The 15975-nt window shown below is 42.5% G+C and overlaps 1 protein-coding gene and 1 long non-coding RNA gene across 7 annotated transcripts in view; one reads left to right on the top strand and one right to left on the bottom strand.

Annotated features, from left to right (window-relative positions):
• The window catches only part of osbpl1a (oxysterol binding protein-like 1A), a 100213-nt gene extending 98449 nt beyond the window's left edge, over nt 1-1764 (top strand). For all 6 annotated transcript variants that reach the window (XM_078397988.1, XM_078397992.1, XM_078397990.1 and 3 more), the window contains one exon: nt 133-1764. In XM_078397988.1, coding sequence (XP_078254114.1) covers nt 133-235 — 103 coding nt within the window. In that variant the 3' untranslated portion in view covers nt 236-1764. The remainder of the gene's footprint in view (nt 1-132) is intronic.
• An 11721-nt stretch (nt 1765-13485) lies between these two features.
• Nucleotides 13486-15650, bottom strand: LOC144593182 (uncharacterized). Its single transcript, XR_013547217.1, has 3 exons — nt 15576-15650; nt 15204-15257; nt 13486-13553 (listed from the first exon to the last, which is right to left on the bottom strand). It is a non-coding gene; the product is annotated as an uncharacterized LOC144593182 (long non-coding RNA).
• Nucleotides 15651-15975: the final 325 nt, after the last annotated feature.

Here is a 15975-nt window from a genome sequence, read left to right as displayed (position 1 = left end):
TACAGAGGGCCGATTTCCATTTCTCTTTACGCATGTACTGCCTGACCCTGAGTGTTTCTGTTTTTATTCCACTTTTATTCAGCTGTGTATTCTTTTTTAACCTTCACGTACTTTAATGCGATTTCTTTACAGGTGGTTCCATCAAGGGCCCAATCCATACATAGGTGCGTCAGACTGGCTGTACTCCGGAGGGTATTGGGACAGGAATTATTCGCGTTGCTATGACATTTATTAACACTTGAAGATTGATTCTGTCAGCGTCTCACTACTTACTACCGTGGGCAAGTTTCAGGACAGATATTTTTTTAAACAGTACAACCTCAACCAAATGCAAATCTACTTCTGTTTCATTTCTTCCAGCACTAATGTCTGTTGAGAGTTATTAAGTACTGCCAAGTATTTACCCTAGAACTCTCTCACTGAGAACCTGTTGCTGTTTCTCCAGCTTTTGCACAATTATTGAAACCTCGGCACGAAAGTGTCGACATACCTCTGGCTGGGTTTCGTGGAAAGTGATCTTGGAGCATAATTGGCCTGTGGACTTTAAGACAGATTATTGTTTGGTAACTTTACTGTTTTTACCCAGTTGTTCGTGTTTAACTTAATCATTCTCACATCACGTTAATAATGTTACAGTATTTCAACAACATGCAAGGGGGAGTGAATATTGCATTTGTTCTGATCAGTTGTAGAGATAAAGACTGTAATTATAAAGCAGCCCCCCCTCTTCAAACTGCTTTGTACACAGTACATTTTCCCATAGAAACTGCAACAGTCGCCCATTAATTGAATTACTTCGGCGGACATAGAATGAACAAGTGTTCAGATTGCTATCTCTGTAAAGGACCTCTCACTCCAGAAGTGTGCGTGTGTGTGGAAGTATATCTTTACCTTAGTGCAAAGTGCTCCCGCCTATTATTAAGTCAGTCGTTAGTAAATCATAACATTTATTTTCCAGTTTCTTTTTTTTTCCGTTTATTTAATGTGTGTTTGTTTTTGAATTTGACTTGTCATGTAGTGTTTTACTCAGGAGTTCTAAAGCCGTGAGCAGCTTTGCGGCCCCAGTTTGATAAGCTGTATCGCTAAAAAGTGTAAAGAGAATTGTGTAATTATTTGTACAGAACATCAGAGCTTGAGTTCCTGAAATCTGAAACTTAGATTAAAAAAAGACAACTCAGGTCGTGTTTTCTTAAAGCTGCAATGTCTGAGATAATGATCGGTTTATACACCATAAACAAATTGGACAAAACACTCCCATTCTACAATGGTGAATTCTATTCTCTGCAGATTTACAATTCATCTTCCCTGTAAATCAATCATCAATTAAACAATCTTTAATTAAATCAATCAATTCAATTGATTGTGAAATACTAACAATTATTGGCCCCGGCAACATGTGTGCACATCATCCAATTGATACAAAAATATGAAATAACTGGAATTTTAAAAAAACAATCCCTCAACTTTCAGCACATTTTACGTGGGTGATGCATTGTCACTGAATTCGATTAAACTTCTGATTGGATTGTTAAGTCACTTGATATTTTTTTCTATTTTCATTTCTCAACATTGGAGAACCTGAAGCTGGCTTGAGATCAATCTCTGTACCTCCTGGGTCTGTTCTTAGAACCCCACTGGCAGAGTATTGGATTAAAGTATCGTATTTCTAGGTATCTAGTTTACATTTCAGAATTAACGTAAGGGCAATACTGTTGGATTTTTAACAACTGTTTTGTCATTTAATGCAAATATATAAAATGTTATTGCTGCTAAATAAAGGCTTTACAAAAAAACTTGAATATTTCAATGTCTAAAATAGACTTGAGAGATACAGCGAGGAAACAAGCCTTTCAGCCCACTGCGTCTGCGCCGACCAGCGATCACCACGTACATCAGCACTATCTTACACACTGGAGACAATTCACAATTTTACCAAAGCCAATTAACCTCCCAACCTGTATGTTTTTCGAGTGTGGGAGGAAACCAGACCACCCAAAGAAGACCCATGAAGCCACAGAGAGAACATACAAACTCTGTACAAACAGCACCCGTAGTCAGAATTGAACCCCGGTCTCTGGCGCTGTAAGGCAACAACTCTACCACTGCACCGTCCCCAATCGAGAAAATGTTTTTGAAAAACTGCAGCTACTGGAAATCTGAAATAAAAACAAAGTGTAGGAAACACCTGGCATGCCAGGCAGCATCTGTGGAGAGAGAAACAAAGGTGATGTTTTCAGGTCCAAAACCCTTTATATGAGGAAAAGAGAAAATAAAGTTGGTTTTAAATTACAGTGAGGGTGGGGGGGGGGGGGGTGGATAGGGATGGGAATAGTGATGGTGGGAAACGAATGAGCCCACTGGAGCAAAGAATGCCAAAGGGTCACAACCCAATTCCTCCCCAACTTGGTGTTAAATGCTCCACCGTCACAGAGCCATTGAGCTGTCTGTACAGCACTAAAACAGGCCCTTCGGCCAACCTAGTCCATGCCGACCAAGTTGACATGCAGGACCAGTCCCAATTGCCTGCATTTGACCAATGTCCCTTTAAACCCGTCCTTTTCGCATAAAATTCGTAATTGTGTCCACTTCTCTTGCTTAATCTGGGCAGCTTGTTCCAGATACGGATACCCTCTGAGTGGGGAAAAAAAGTTCTCCTGAGGTCTCTCAATTCTCTCCACTCTCATCTTAACCCTGTGCCTTCTAGTTTTAGACTCACCATTGTAGGGGAAAAAGACTGAGTTCATTGCATCCATGCCCCTCATATTCTTGCACATCTAAGGTTTAGGTTCATTATTGTACTGATACACAGTGAAAAGCTTTGTTTTGCATGCTAGCTAATCAAGTTAGATAATACCATACATAAATACAATCAGTTCAAACTCAAGTACAATAGGTAGAGCAAGGGGAAAGATACAGAGTGCAGAATATATATTTTGTAGCACCTGAGTTTCACAGACAAAGTTCAATATCCGCAATGGGGTAGAGGTGAATTGGACAGTACCCTAGCTTATGGAAGGGCCGTTCAGAAGCCTGGGGATCTCTGGAGAACGTGGAAAGGCCACGTTTCTTGTCGGGCCAGACTAACATGTTGTATGGAGCATTTGTAGAAGATCGCCCCTAAGCTCCAATGAAAAAAGTCCAAGCCTATCTAGCCTCTCAATGCTGAAACTGCATCCCTTTGGTTGCACGTTCCCCTTGTATACTAACGTTCACTTTGTCCATTTTTTATATATATAATTTAGCAGGATTCACCTCGTCTTTAGAGCGTAGAGGCTCAATTCGCTGAATTAACTGTTACCTTATAAACCTGATGGACACTGGACAACAAAGCATAATTGAATTACAAAGCCATTTTTATTGCAGAAAATCAGACTTTTTGTTGTATCCTGATCTTCCACTTAAGTAGATTGACACTGATATGACCACGGAACTATGCTTCATAATTAATTTTGAAAATAACTCTCATGCTGATCAAAACAGTTACAACTAAATGCGTTACCTGTTACCGTGATGTTCATAGCAGAATGTATTTCGTTCACGGTGAGAGTCAAGTCTCCGAGACGATTCACCATGTCTTGCACTCGGAGTTCCAGATCGCCCAGTCGGAGCAGCATCTTGTGGAAGACTTCAGTTATGATGCTAAGTGACTCCTGCTGAGTTTCCGAATGCAACATGTGTACATCCAGTGGGTTTGATGCCGGACTGTAACTGCAGTAAGTCAGGGCTGGATAAAAATCATTTTCGGAATTTCTTTCACTTTGGGAGTGCGTCGATATAGATTCCATATCCTGTGTTTCATTTACAGTTTTATCAACTCCTGCACAGGGCAAATGCAGATCAGAAAAGGCATGCATACAATTTTGGGAAAAGTCATGACAATGTTTAGTGTCTCGTTTAGAGATACTGCGCGGAAACAGGCCCTTTGGCCTACCGAGTCTACGCCGACCAGCGATCCCCACGCACTTACACACACTAGGAAGAATTTACATTTACACCAAGCCAATTAATCTACAAACCCATACGTCTTTGGAGTGTGGGAGAAAACCAGAGATCCTGGAGAAAACGCACGCAGGTCACGGGGAGAACGTACAAACTCCGTAGACAGCACCTGTAGGCAGGATCGAACCCGAGTCTCCGGTGCTGTAAGGCAGTAACCCTATCAGTGCGCCACCAAGCTATTTGGTTTGGACATATAACATAACCACTGAGTCCGCACTGACCATCGATCACCCATTCACACTAGTTCTATGTTATCCCACTTTCACGCCTATGCATCTTCATACATTATAGGAATAGAATTAGGGCGTTTGGCCAATCAATATATACTTGTAGCAATTTACAGAGGGCCAATTAACTTACAAACCCACACGTCTTTGCGATATGGGAGGAAACCAGAACACCATGCGGTCGTAGGGAGAACGTGCAAATTATTCACAGACAGCACCTGAGATCAGGATCGAACCAGTATCTTTGGTATTATGAGGTAGCAGATCTACCTGCTGCGTCACTGTCCAACTTGAAAAGTAAACTAGAACAGCAATACGAAATGTGGACTTTTAACAGCCTAGCCAGCATTTTTATACATATTGTTTCGAGAAAGATCATATTTTGAGTCAGTGGGTCAGGTAGCATCACGGGAGAACATGGATAGGTGACTTTTCGGGTCGAGATCCTTCAGACTGATTATGGGGGGGGGGGGGGGGGGGAGGATGCTTGAAAAGGGGAGAGGTGGACAAAAGCGGGGGGGGGGGGGGGGGGGTAGGCAGATGGAGTAAAGCCCAGGAATAAGAACAGTAGGTGTGAGACGGTTTGATGAGTGTAGGTGGTTGGGAGCAAAAAGTGGACGGGAGGTTGGTTAGAGATGACCTAAACTTGGATAATTCAAGTTAAACTAATCCAAGGATCCAAGTTAAACTAATCTCCTTTGCCTGCTCCTGAACCGTACCCCTCCATTCCCTGCATATCATATATAACATATAACAACTACAGCATGGAAACAGGCCTGTCCGGCCCTACCAGTCCACGCCGACCATTCTCCCTGACCTAGTCTCATCTACCTGCACTCAGACCATAACCCTCCAATCCCCTCCTATCCATATACCTATCCAATTTACTCTTAAATAATAAAATCGAGCCAGCCTCCACCACTTCCACCGGAAGTCCATTCCATACAGCCACAACCCTCTGAGTAAAGAAATTCCCCCTCATGTTACCCCTAAACCTCTGTCCCTCAATTCTGAAGCTATGTCCCCTTGTTGGAATCTTCCCCACTCTCAAAGGGAAAAGCCTACCCACGTCAACTCTGTCCGTCCCTCTCAAAATTTAAAAAACCTCTATCAAGTCCCCCCTCAACCTTCTACGCTCCAAAGAATAAAGACCCAACCTGTTCAACCTCTCTCTGTAGCCTAAGTGCTGAAACCCAGGCAACATTCTAGTAAATCTCCTCTATACCCTCTCCATTTTGTCGACATCCTTCCTATAATTTGGCGACCAGAACTGCACACCATACTCCAGATTCGGCCTCACCAATGCCCTGTACAATTTCAACATTACATCCCAACTTCTATACTCGATGCTCTGATTTATAAAGGCAAGCATACCAAACGCCTTCTTCACCACCCTATCCACATGAGATTCCACCTTCAGGGAACAATGCACAGTTATTCCCAGATCCCTCTGTTCCACTGCATTCCTCAATTCCCTACCATTTACCCTGTACGTCCTATTTTGATTTGTCCTACCAAAATGCAGCACCTCACACTTATCAGCATTAAACTCCATCTGCCATCTTTCAGCCCACCCTTCCAAAAGGCCCAAGTCTCTCTGTAGACTTTGAAAATCTACCTCACTATCAACTACTCCACCTATCTTAGTATCATCTGCATATTTACTAATCCAATTTGCCACACCATCATCCAGATCATTAATGTAAATGACAAACAACAGTGGACCCAACACAGATCCATGGGCCTATCTAAAAGCCTTTTAAATGCCACTATCGTATCTGCCTCCACCACCACCACTGGCCGCATGTTCCAGTCACTCATCACCTTCTGTGTAAAAAAACCTTGCCCCACGCATCTATTTAAAACTTTCCCCCTTTGATCTTAAAGCCTTGCCGTCTGGTCATTGACATTCCCAGTTTGGGGAAACGTTTCTGACTGTCTATCCCATCTATGTCTCTCATAATTTTATAAATTTATATCAGGTCTCCCCTCAGCCTCTGACGCTCCAGAGAAAACAATCCAAGTTTGCTGAACATCTCCTTTAGCTAATACTCTCTAATCCGTTACTGAGGAACTCATTCTAACAGCTGGTGTAACATTCAACAAGTACTGAATCAATAGACTACTACTAATTCTATATAAAGCATTTTGTCAAGCAGCACAAATCAAATCCTAATCACCCACTGCCTCCCAGCAAGATGGAACAGTTCAAAAGACACTAATCCAAGAACGTCAGTTCGGAGTATTATTTTTTCTCCAGTAAAATACATGAGCTGCAGCTAAATCCTTTCCATTTCATTGTAATGAACTCACAAAGAATTGTAGATGCTGGTTTACAAGAAAAGATACAAAGTGCTAGAGTAACTCAGCGGCTCGGGCAGCATCTCTAGAGAACACGGATAAGCGCCATTTTGGGTTGGGACCCTTCTTCAGACTGATTGTAGTAGTGGGAAAAAAGCTTGGATGAGAGGAAGGGCAGGACAAAGCCTGGCGAGTGATAGGTGGATACGTGTGAGGGGAGGTTTCGATTGGCAGATGGTTGTACAAAGACCAGAGATGAAAAGCCAAAAAGTATCAGAAAAGATATGGTTTAGCTTTATTATTGTCACATGTATCGAGTTTTGCATGCTATCCAAACAGATCAGATAATACTATCCATATATAAAATCAGGTCAAACTCAAGTACAATAGGTAGAGCAATGGGGAAGATACAGAACGCAGAATAGAAGAGGCATCGGGCACAGGTAAGGGAGGGGGCAGGAGAGTGAGTTAGTCCGCCAAGGCCTGCTGGATTTCCCGGTTGCTAACCATCTTAACTCCTCATCCCATAATAACCTTACTGTCCTGGGCCTCCTCTATTCCTAGAGTGAGGCCACCTGCAAACTGGAGGAACAGCACCTTAATTTTCCTTTTGCTTACAACCCCAAAGGCATGATCATTGAATTCTCCAATTTTAGGTAATTAATCTGCAAACTCCCCTCAACCTCCATTCCCCCTAACCCTCTTTCCTGTACCCCCACCTAGATATGCATCAATTTCTCTCTTTCTCCTTTCCCCTATATTCCTTCCTCTGGCTTCACATTTCGCTGCTCTACTACACTTATCTCACACTTTTTTGTCATTTCACTTCACCTATTACTTGCAAGCTTTGTCCAGCCCTGACCTTTTGCCAGTTTCTCTCCTCCCCACTACAATCTCATAATCATACAACACGGAAACAGGCCCTTCCCCAACTTTCCAGATCAACCAAGATGCCCCATCTACACTGGTGTCACCTGCCCGTGTTTGACCCATATCCCTCTAAACCTTTCCTGTCCAAATGCCATTTAAATGTTAAAACCTGCCTTATCTCCCACCTTTGGCAGCTCGTTCCATATACCCACCACCCTTTGTATATAAAAGTTGCCCCTCAGGATTCTAATAAATCTTTCCTCCCTCATCCTAAACCTATGTTCTCAGGTTCTTGATTCCCCACTCTGGGTTATAGATTCTGTGCATTTACCCTCTCTATTCCCCTCATGATCTTATAAACCTGCGAGATCACCCCTCATCTTCTTGTGCTCCAATGTATAAAGTCTTAACCTGCCCAACCTCTTCCTGTAGCTCATGCCCTTGAGTCCTGGCAACATTCCCATAAATCTTTTCTGCACCCTTTCCAGCAGGGTGACCAAAACTGAACACAATATTTCAAATGTGGTCTCACCGATGTCTTGTACAACTGTGACATAACATTCCAACTTCTATACTCAATATTGTGACTGATGAAAGCCAATGTGCCAAAAGCTTTCTTGGCCACCCGATCTACCTGTAAAGCTACTTTTAGCATATCTGAAGAAGGGTCCCAACCCATAACACCACCTGTACACGTTCTCGAGAGATCCTGCGTGACCTGCTGTTACTCTAGCACTTTGTGTCTCTTCACCGTAATGAGCTCTTTGGATCACAAAGAGATTCCATGCACAGCAGAGCAGTTTTATTTATAAGTTTCAAGGAAGTTTGTCGAAATTACTTCAAACTGATAGGTGAACAGAAAAATTGGAGATAGACACAAAAAGCTGGAGAAACTCAGCGGGTCGGACAGCATCTCCTGAGAAAAGGAATAGGTTACGTTTCGGGTTGAGGCCCTTCTTCAGACTTCTTCAAAATCGTACCTAAGGTTGCAAGGAGACGTACTTCACTAAATAATCTTTGCCTGATAGTTGACATTGGTTAATCTGGTGTTCAATAAGACGAGTTAATGAATAAAACACCCGGAGGCAGCTGCCATGGCAACACCCAACATCCTCATATATTTCCTCATAAAGGCGAGAGAGCTGGTTAATTGAACTACGGGGAAATCAAGAGTTATGGGATGTAGGTAGGAAGCAGGAGTTAAGGCCGGCCATTAAAGGGTGATAATGATGTTAATGAATGGTTCAGCAGGCCTGAAGGGCTACAGAACATCCCTGTCCTTATTTCTCATGTTGTCTACCCTTCATTACAGGAGTTCTTGTTGGATAAGTCATTCCAAACGTCAGAGGCAGCTCTGGGCATATGCAATCAGTCATTTGGAGGGCAAGGCGAGGTGGACTGGGGAGGGGGTGAGGGGGTGAGGGCATGGAGGAAGTGGCTTTCTAGTGCCTACAGTTTTCTAGTGCCACCTAAGTGCATACGTTTAGTTCAGTTTATTGTCACGTGCACCAAGATACAATGCAAAGACGTACAGGTATGTAGGTTAATTGGCTGGGTAAATGTAAAAATTGTCCCTAGTGGGTGTAGGATAGTGTTAATGTACGGGGATCGCTGGGCGGCACGGACTTGGAGGGCCGAAAAGGCCTGTTTCCGGCTGTATATATATGATATGATATGATAAAGCTTTTGTTTGCACGCTATCCAGTGAAAGAAAAGACTATACATTTATACAATTAAGCCGTCCACAGTGCACAATTAAAGATAAAGGGTTCAACATTTAGTGCAAAGATATAACGTTGAAGTCCAAACTAGTGGCCTGTATGTCTTTGGGTTGTCCCAACGCATCTTTCAACCAGTCAAGAACTTCTGAAGGATAATCATTGATAACAATATAGGAATTGTGGCACCCAAACATCTGCACAGGAAATATTCACAAAAAAACAAGTAATTGCAACCAGATAGAGTTATAGAATCATACAGCACCGAAACATGCCCTTCGGCCCAACATGTCCATGCCAACCAATATGCCCCATCTAGGATAGTCCAACTTGCCTGCATTTGGCCCATATCCTTTTAAACCTTTCCTGTCCATGCATATGTCCAAATAAACTGCTTCAGTGACGTAACTGGACAGTTTTACTGCACTTCATTGATACAGTGCTGTGAGATACTTTACACCACTCGAGACAGCCAATGGAAGCATTGGAAACTGCAGATGCTGGAACCTTGAGCAAAAGATGAAGTGCTGGAGGAACTCATAGAGGTAGAGGAAATTAATCTGGTACCATGTACGGTATGGACATTGTGGGCCAAAGGGCCCGTTCCTGTGCTGTACTGTTCTATGGGGACACAAGGAATTGCAGATGCTGGTTTACAAAAAAGATACAAAGTGCTGGAATAATTCATCAGGTCAGGCAGCATCAGTATATAAAATTATGAGAGGCAAAGATAGGGTAGAACCTTTTTCCTGATTACTAGAGGGCATAGCTTTAAGGTGAGAGGGTCACATTTTAAAGGAGATGTGCGTGGCAAGATTTTTTTTTTTACAGAGGGTGGTGGGTGCCTGGAACGTGTTGCCAGGGTGGTGGTGGAGGAAGATATGATAGTGGCACTTAGAGAGAATTTTGGATTGGCACATGGATATGCAGGAGATGAAGGGATATGGATTATGTGCAGATAAAGAGATGGTCTTGACATCATGTTTGGCATAGACATTGTGGGCCGAAGGGCCTGTTCTTGTGCTGTACTGTTCTATTTCTGGAGTACATGGACAGGTGATATTTCAGTTTGGGACTCTTCTACTGACTGCTTCTTAGTGAGTGGAGAGTTGTGTTCTCAGAAGGGGTGAGATTGGAGTGGGGAAGGGCAGTGGAGAAGGCAAGACAGTTGATGTTGAGCCAGCAATTGGAAATCAGTGGGGAGTCAATACTGGTCTATGTAAACTAAGCAATTCAGGAAGCATCTTTGAAGAGAATGGACAGAGGGTCAGAACTCTTCTTCAGACTGATCAGAGCAGATGAGAACTTGCCTCGTTCAAGTGAACCTTTCTGAAAGCACAGCAAACGCTCAGTAATGGGCGGCACAGTGGTAGAGTTGCAGCCTCACCAGAGACCCTGACTACAGGTGCTGTCAGTATGGAGTTGTACGTTCTCCCTGTGACCGCGTGGGCTTTCTCCAGGCGCTTCGGTTTACCCCCGCATTCCAAACACGTGCCGGTTTGTAGGAGTGGGACTTCTGTAAATTGCCCTTAGTGTGTAGGATGAGAAAGTGGGATAACATAGAACTAATGTGAATGGGTGATTGGTGGTCGGTGTGCACTTGGAGGGATACACAGCCTGTTTTCATGCTGTATCTGAACTAAACTCAGCTGTTGCAGTAAAGTGTCAGCTCAGGACTCGAGCGGGCAATTATCCCTATTGCTGATTTACTGCAATTCACCACTTGCCATCGATTGATCTACATGAATGCCACAGAATGAATCAACTACCAAAACAGCCACTAAAATATTTTAAGACTAATATACTTTTCTACATGACAATGCAATGGTATTGTTCTATTTTTTATTCTTTTAATTTAACCTTAGTTCAGGTTTTTGTCACGTGTACCGAGGTACAGTGTTAAGCTTTTTTGTTGCATGCTATCTAGTCAACGGAAAGACTATACATGATTACAATCTAGCCGTACACAGTGCACAGATACAGAGTAAAGGGTATAACGTAAGATAAAGTACAAAGGAGTTCAGGTTTTCTTTTACTTATATGACAATATATATAAAAATCTGATGACACTGCAGATGCAGTCAGGCAGCATCTGTGGAGTGAAATGTAGCCAACGTTTTGGGTTGAGACCCTTAGACAATAGGTGCAGGAGGAGGCCATTCGGCCCTTCGAGCCAGCACCGCCATTCAATGTGATCATGGCTGATCATTCTCAATCAGTACCCCGTTCCTGCCTTCTCCCCATACCCCCTGACTCCGCTATCCTTAAGAGCTCTATCCAGCTCTCTCTTGAATGCATTCAGAGAATTGGCCTCCACTGCCTTCTGAGGCAGAGAATTCCACAGATTCACAACTCTAAGAATGAAAAAGTTTTTCCTCATCTCAGTTCTAAATGGCCTACCCCTTATTCTTAAACTGTGGCCCATTGTTCTGGACTCCCCCAACATTGGGAACATGTTTCCTGCCTCTAACGTGTCCAACCGCTTAATAATCTTATACGTTTCGATAAGATCTCCTCTCATCTTTCTAAATTCCAGTGTATACAAGCCTAGTCGCTCCAGTCTTTCAACATATGATAGTCCCGCCATTCCGGGAATTAACCTAGTAAACCTACGCTGCACGCCCTCAATAGCAAGAATATCCTTCCTCAAATTTGGAGACAAAAACTGCACACAGTACTCCAGGTGCGGTCTCACTAGGGCCCTGTACAACTGCAGAAGGACCTCTTTGCTCCTATACTCAACTCCTCTTGTTATGAAGACCAACATTCCATTGGCTTTCTTCACTGCCTGCTGTACCTGCATGCTTCCTTTCAGTGACTGATGCACTAGGACACCCAGATCTCTATTCCTAACTTGACACCATTCAGATAATACTCTGCCTTCCTATTCTTACCACCAAAGTGGATAACCTCACACTTATCCACATTAAACTGCATCTGCCATGCATCCGCCCACTCACACAACCTGTCCAAGTCACCCTGCAACCTCATAGCATCTTCCTCACAGTTCACACTACCACCCAGCTTTGTATCATCTGCAAATTTGCTAATGGTACTTTTAATCCCTTCATCCAAGTCATTAATGTATATTGTAAATAGCTGCGGTCCCAGCACTGAGCCTTGCGGTACCCCACTAGTTACTGCCTGCCATTCTGAAAGGGACCCATTTATCCCCACTCTTTGCTTTCTGTCTGTCAACCAATTTTCTATCCATGTCAGTGTACCCTACCTCCAATACCATGTGCTCTAATTTTGCCCACTAATCTCCTATGTGGAACTCTTGATACAAAATGTCAACTGACCATTTCCCTCCACAGATGCTGCCTGACTCTCTGAGTTCCTCCAGCAGTCTGTTTACTTTTGCTGTAAAATCTGAAGTTGATGATCAACTGTTAAATACAAGCTGTATTAATTTCAGACTCAAAAAGGTTTTTATTACAGACATGAATCAATAAAATCTTACCAGTTTCTTTTACATATTCCATCCTATTTGGATGTGTATCATTCACATTTGTTGCCTCAGTGTTCTGCACATTTTCAGCTGACCCTCCTGGTATTTCCCCTGTTATTTTTCCACTTTCAGGGAGTGAGAGACATTCATGAGAATTGCATTTCTCCAGATGCTTCTCACCAAATTCCTTATCGTCTGACACAACTGTGGCAATCGAATCACCTTCCAGAGGAAGCAAATGTTGTTTGTAGCTATTCAGCACCGACAGGTCAGTGGACAGAATGGGAATATGCTCCGCGTAGGCTGAAATTGCCTCGGAATGAATGGGAACTGCTTTGTGAATCATATGGACTGGGTTCTGGATCACTGTCTCATCAGATGAGAGCACTCGATGAAGCAAACAAGTCTCTGGAAAAGATTCTGATCTTCGAGTCATCTTTCCACTCTTGTGAACAGGCACTTGCATGTTTGTGCTTTTATAAACCTGGGCTTGTTGTATCCGAGTCAAAATTGGAATGCTACTGAATTCTTTGGACGAATGCCTGCAGTTAGAGCTGGGGCCTTTATCGGTCATGTTCGGCACTGTAGCGTCAAGGTGAGCTGGTTCCTGCTTAATGATCTTTAATCTGTTGTCTTGTTCAACTAAAGAAACATCTGGACAAATGTAAGCAAACGCAGATTTATCCTGGTTCACAGAACTCGTGTAAAGATACACAAAGCAAGGTTTATCTTCAGCTGCCCTTTCAGCAAGTTCCTCCGTGAACATTGCATTCGATTTATTAGTGCTTGAATCTGTCATTGATCCCCTCTGCATTGAATCCTCATGCCTAACAGGCATAGCTTCGAAGGAGGGGCACATAATAGAGGAGCAAGCTTTCTGGTCGATGGGTGCAAACTTATTGCAAGGAAGAGATACATCTTGGTTATGTTGGTCAGCAGATTCTGGCTCAGATGCCGTCTTGTTCTCCAAACCTTCAGTTATCACTACTTGTTGAACACAAAACAATCAAATATCACGAGTAGTTTTGGTTTAACCCACATAATAATCATCTAAATTTTAGAAACTAAGTACCTTTACTGTGATATCTACAAAGTACAATACCATGGCTCTCAAGTTAGTTTAGTTTAAAGATAATGTGTGGAAACAGGCCCTTCGGCCCACTGAGTCCATTCCGACCAGCAATCACCCCGTACAGTAGCATTATCATACACACTAGGAACAACTTACAATTTTCACCGAAGCCAATCAACCTACATACCTGCACGTCTTTGGAATGTGGGAGGGATTCGGAGCACCCAAAGAAAACCCACATGGTCACTGGGAGAGCATGCAAACTTCACATAGGCATTTTCTGTCGTCAGGATCAAACACGGGTCTCCGGCGCTGTGAGGCAGCATCTATACTGCTGCGCCACTGTGCCGTCCAAGGTGCTACTGGCCAAAAGCCTGAATTCTGAACCAATGTTACATCGATAAAAGACACAAAGTGCCGTGGTAAGTCAGCAAGTCAGGCAGCTGCATCTGTGGAGGCACGGATTGGTGAAATTTTGGTTTGGGACCTTTCTTCAGAACGATTGTAGTGGGGGTAGAAAGAAAGCTGGAAAAGAGCAGGGGCAGGATAAAGTCCAGCAAGTAAAATACAAAAGGACTCAAAGTGCTGGAGTAACTGAGCAGGTCAGGCAGCATCCCTGGAGAACTTGGATAGGTGACATTTTGGGTCGAAACCCCTCTTCAAACTGGGTCTCAACTGAGTCTTCAACCAGCTCCTGGCAGGTAATAGGTTGATTCTTGGTGATAAAACCTATTGCCTGTCAGTGTATGTGGGAAAACGAATGAAAAAAATAGAGCAAAATCTATACACTGCGGGCTGCAAGATTGTGACTTTTTATTTACAAGAAAAATAGGATATTACATTAATAGGAACATTTTGTTATTATTATTAATCCAGTATTTATTAGGAGACCACTAAATTGCACTTTATACAATAATAATGTTGTTTTAAACAACTGAGGAAAATAATTTCTGTCTGCTCCAAGTAAATCCCATCTTTTTATTTATTGTCATACAGAATGGAAACAGGACCTTCAGCCCAACAAGTCCCTGGCAACCAAGATACCCCATCTCAGCTAGTCCTATTTGCCTGTGTTTGGCCCATATTCCACTAAACATTTCCTCTCCAAGTACCTGTCCGAATGTCTTTTAAATGTTGTTATTGCACCGGCCTCAACTACCTCTGACAACTTGTTCCACCAGTGTGAAAAAGATGCCCCTCTGGTTCCTATTAAATCTTTTCCCTCTCACCTCAAACCTTAGCCTTCTATCTCTAGATTTCCCTACTCTGGCTAAAAGACTGCATTCACCTTCAATAAAGCCCTCGTGATTTTATATGCCTCTCTAAGATCACCCCTCAGCTTCATGTGCTCCCAGGAATAAAGCCCTAGCTTGCCCAACTTCTCTCTATAAATCAGGCCCTCGAATCCTGGCGATATCCCCGTAAATCTTCCCTGCTCCCTTTTCAGTTTAATGGCATGCTCCCTACAGCAGGGTGACCAAAACTGAACACTGTGTTCCAATTGTCAGCCTCTAAATACTTAAATCAAAATTGTTTACCAAATACGGCAAATTTGACTCTCTTACCCTTCTTTACATAGAATAAATTCACCAGTTCTTTTAAATCAAGGGATGGATTAACTGCAAAAGAAAAATAGAAAATGTTATTGATTGGCAAAAAGAAATGAAATGTTGAATGTCTCAAGAAAACAAAAATAGAAAGCTTTCCCAGACAGTTTTCAAAAGTATGTATCCTTGAAAAAAATCCTCTAATAGTCAAGAATATTTTATTGTCATATGCCCCGAAATTGAACAATGAAATTCTTACTTGCAGCAACACAACAGATACATAAACATATTACTCGTAAAACTCATAACAAAAAAAGTCAGTACATATAAAAAACACAGACAAATGAATAGACAATAGTAGTGCGATAAAGGAACATAACGAATACAAACCAGCTCTGAACGCTAATAATTCTTTGAAATAAATGGAGGCAAATTTGTGTATATCTGCAGGTTGTTTTAACAGAACAATTTTCCCAAGTGTTTTCACGACAGTCTTGAAGCCGTAAGGAATTATAGCTTTATCGCAGGCCATCTTCCAGGGATCTGTTCAGTGGTTCTGAATTAAAGGGTACAAAAACTGTATAGTTTTCTACATAGTTGATTTACTGCATAGTTCTCAAAAACATGCAAGATAAAACAAACAAATAATATTTTCCACATACCTTAGTTGTCATTTAAACAACTCCATTAATGCAGACAGGTTGACACAATTGCCATCCTAGTGCAACACTGGAAAACAGTGAAAGTAAACAATAAATCGTACTGATCTAACGTTGAAATAAAACCCAGA

This window comes from Rhinoraja longicauda, chromosome 4 (genome assembly GCF_053455715.1).
Source record: "Rhinoraja longicauda isolate Sanriku21f chromosome 4, sRhiLon1.1, whole genome shotgun sequence".
NCBI classification, from domain to species: domain Eukaryota; kingdom Metazoa; phylum Chordata; class Chondrichthyes; order Rajiformes; family Arhynchobatidae; genus Rhinoraja; species Rhinoraja longicauda.
The sequence above is the reverse complement of the archived record's forward strand: the minus strand, read 5'-3'. Positions and strand labels throughout refer to the sequence as shown.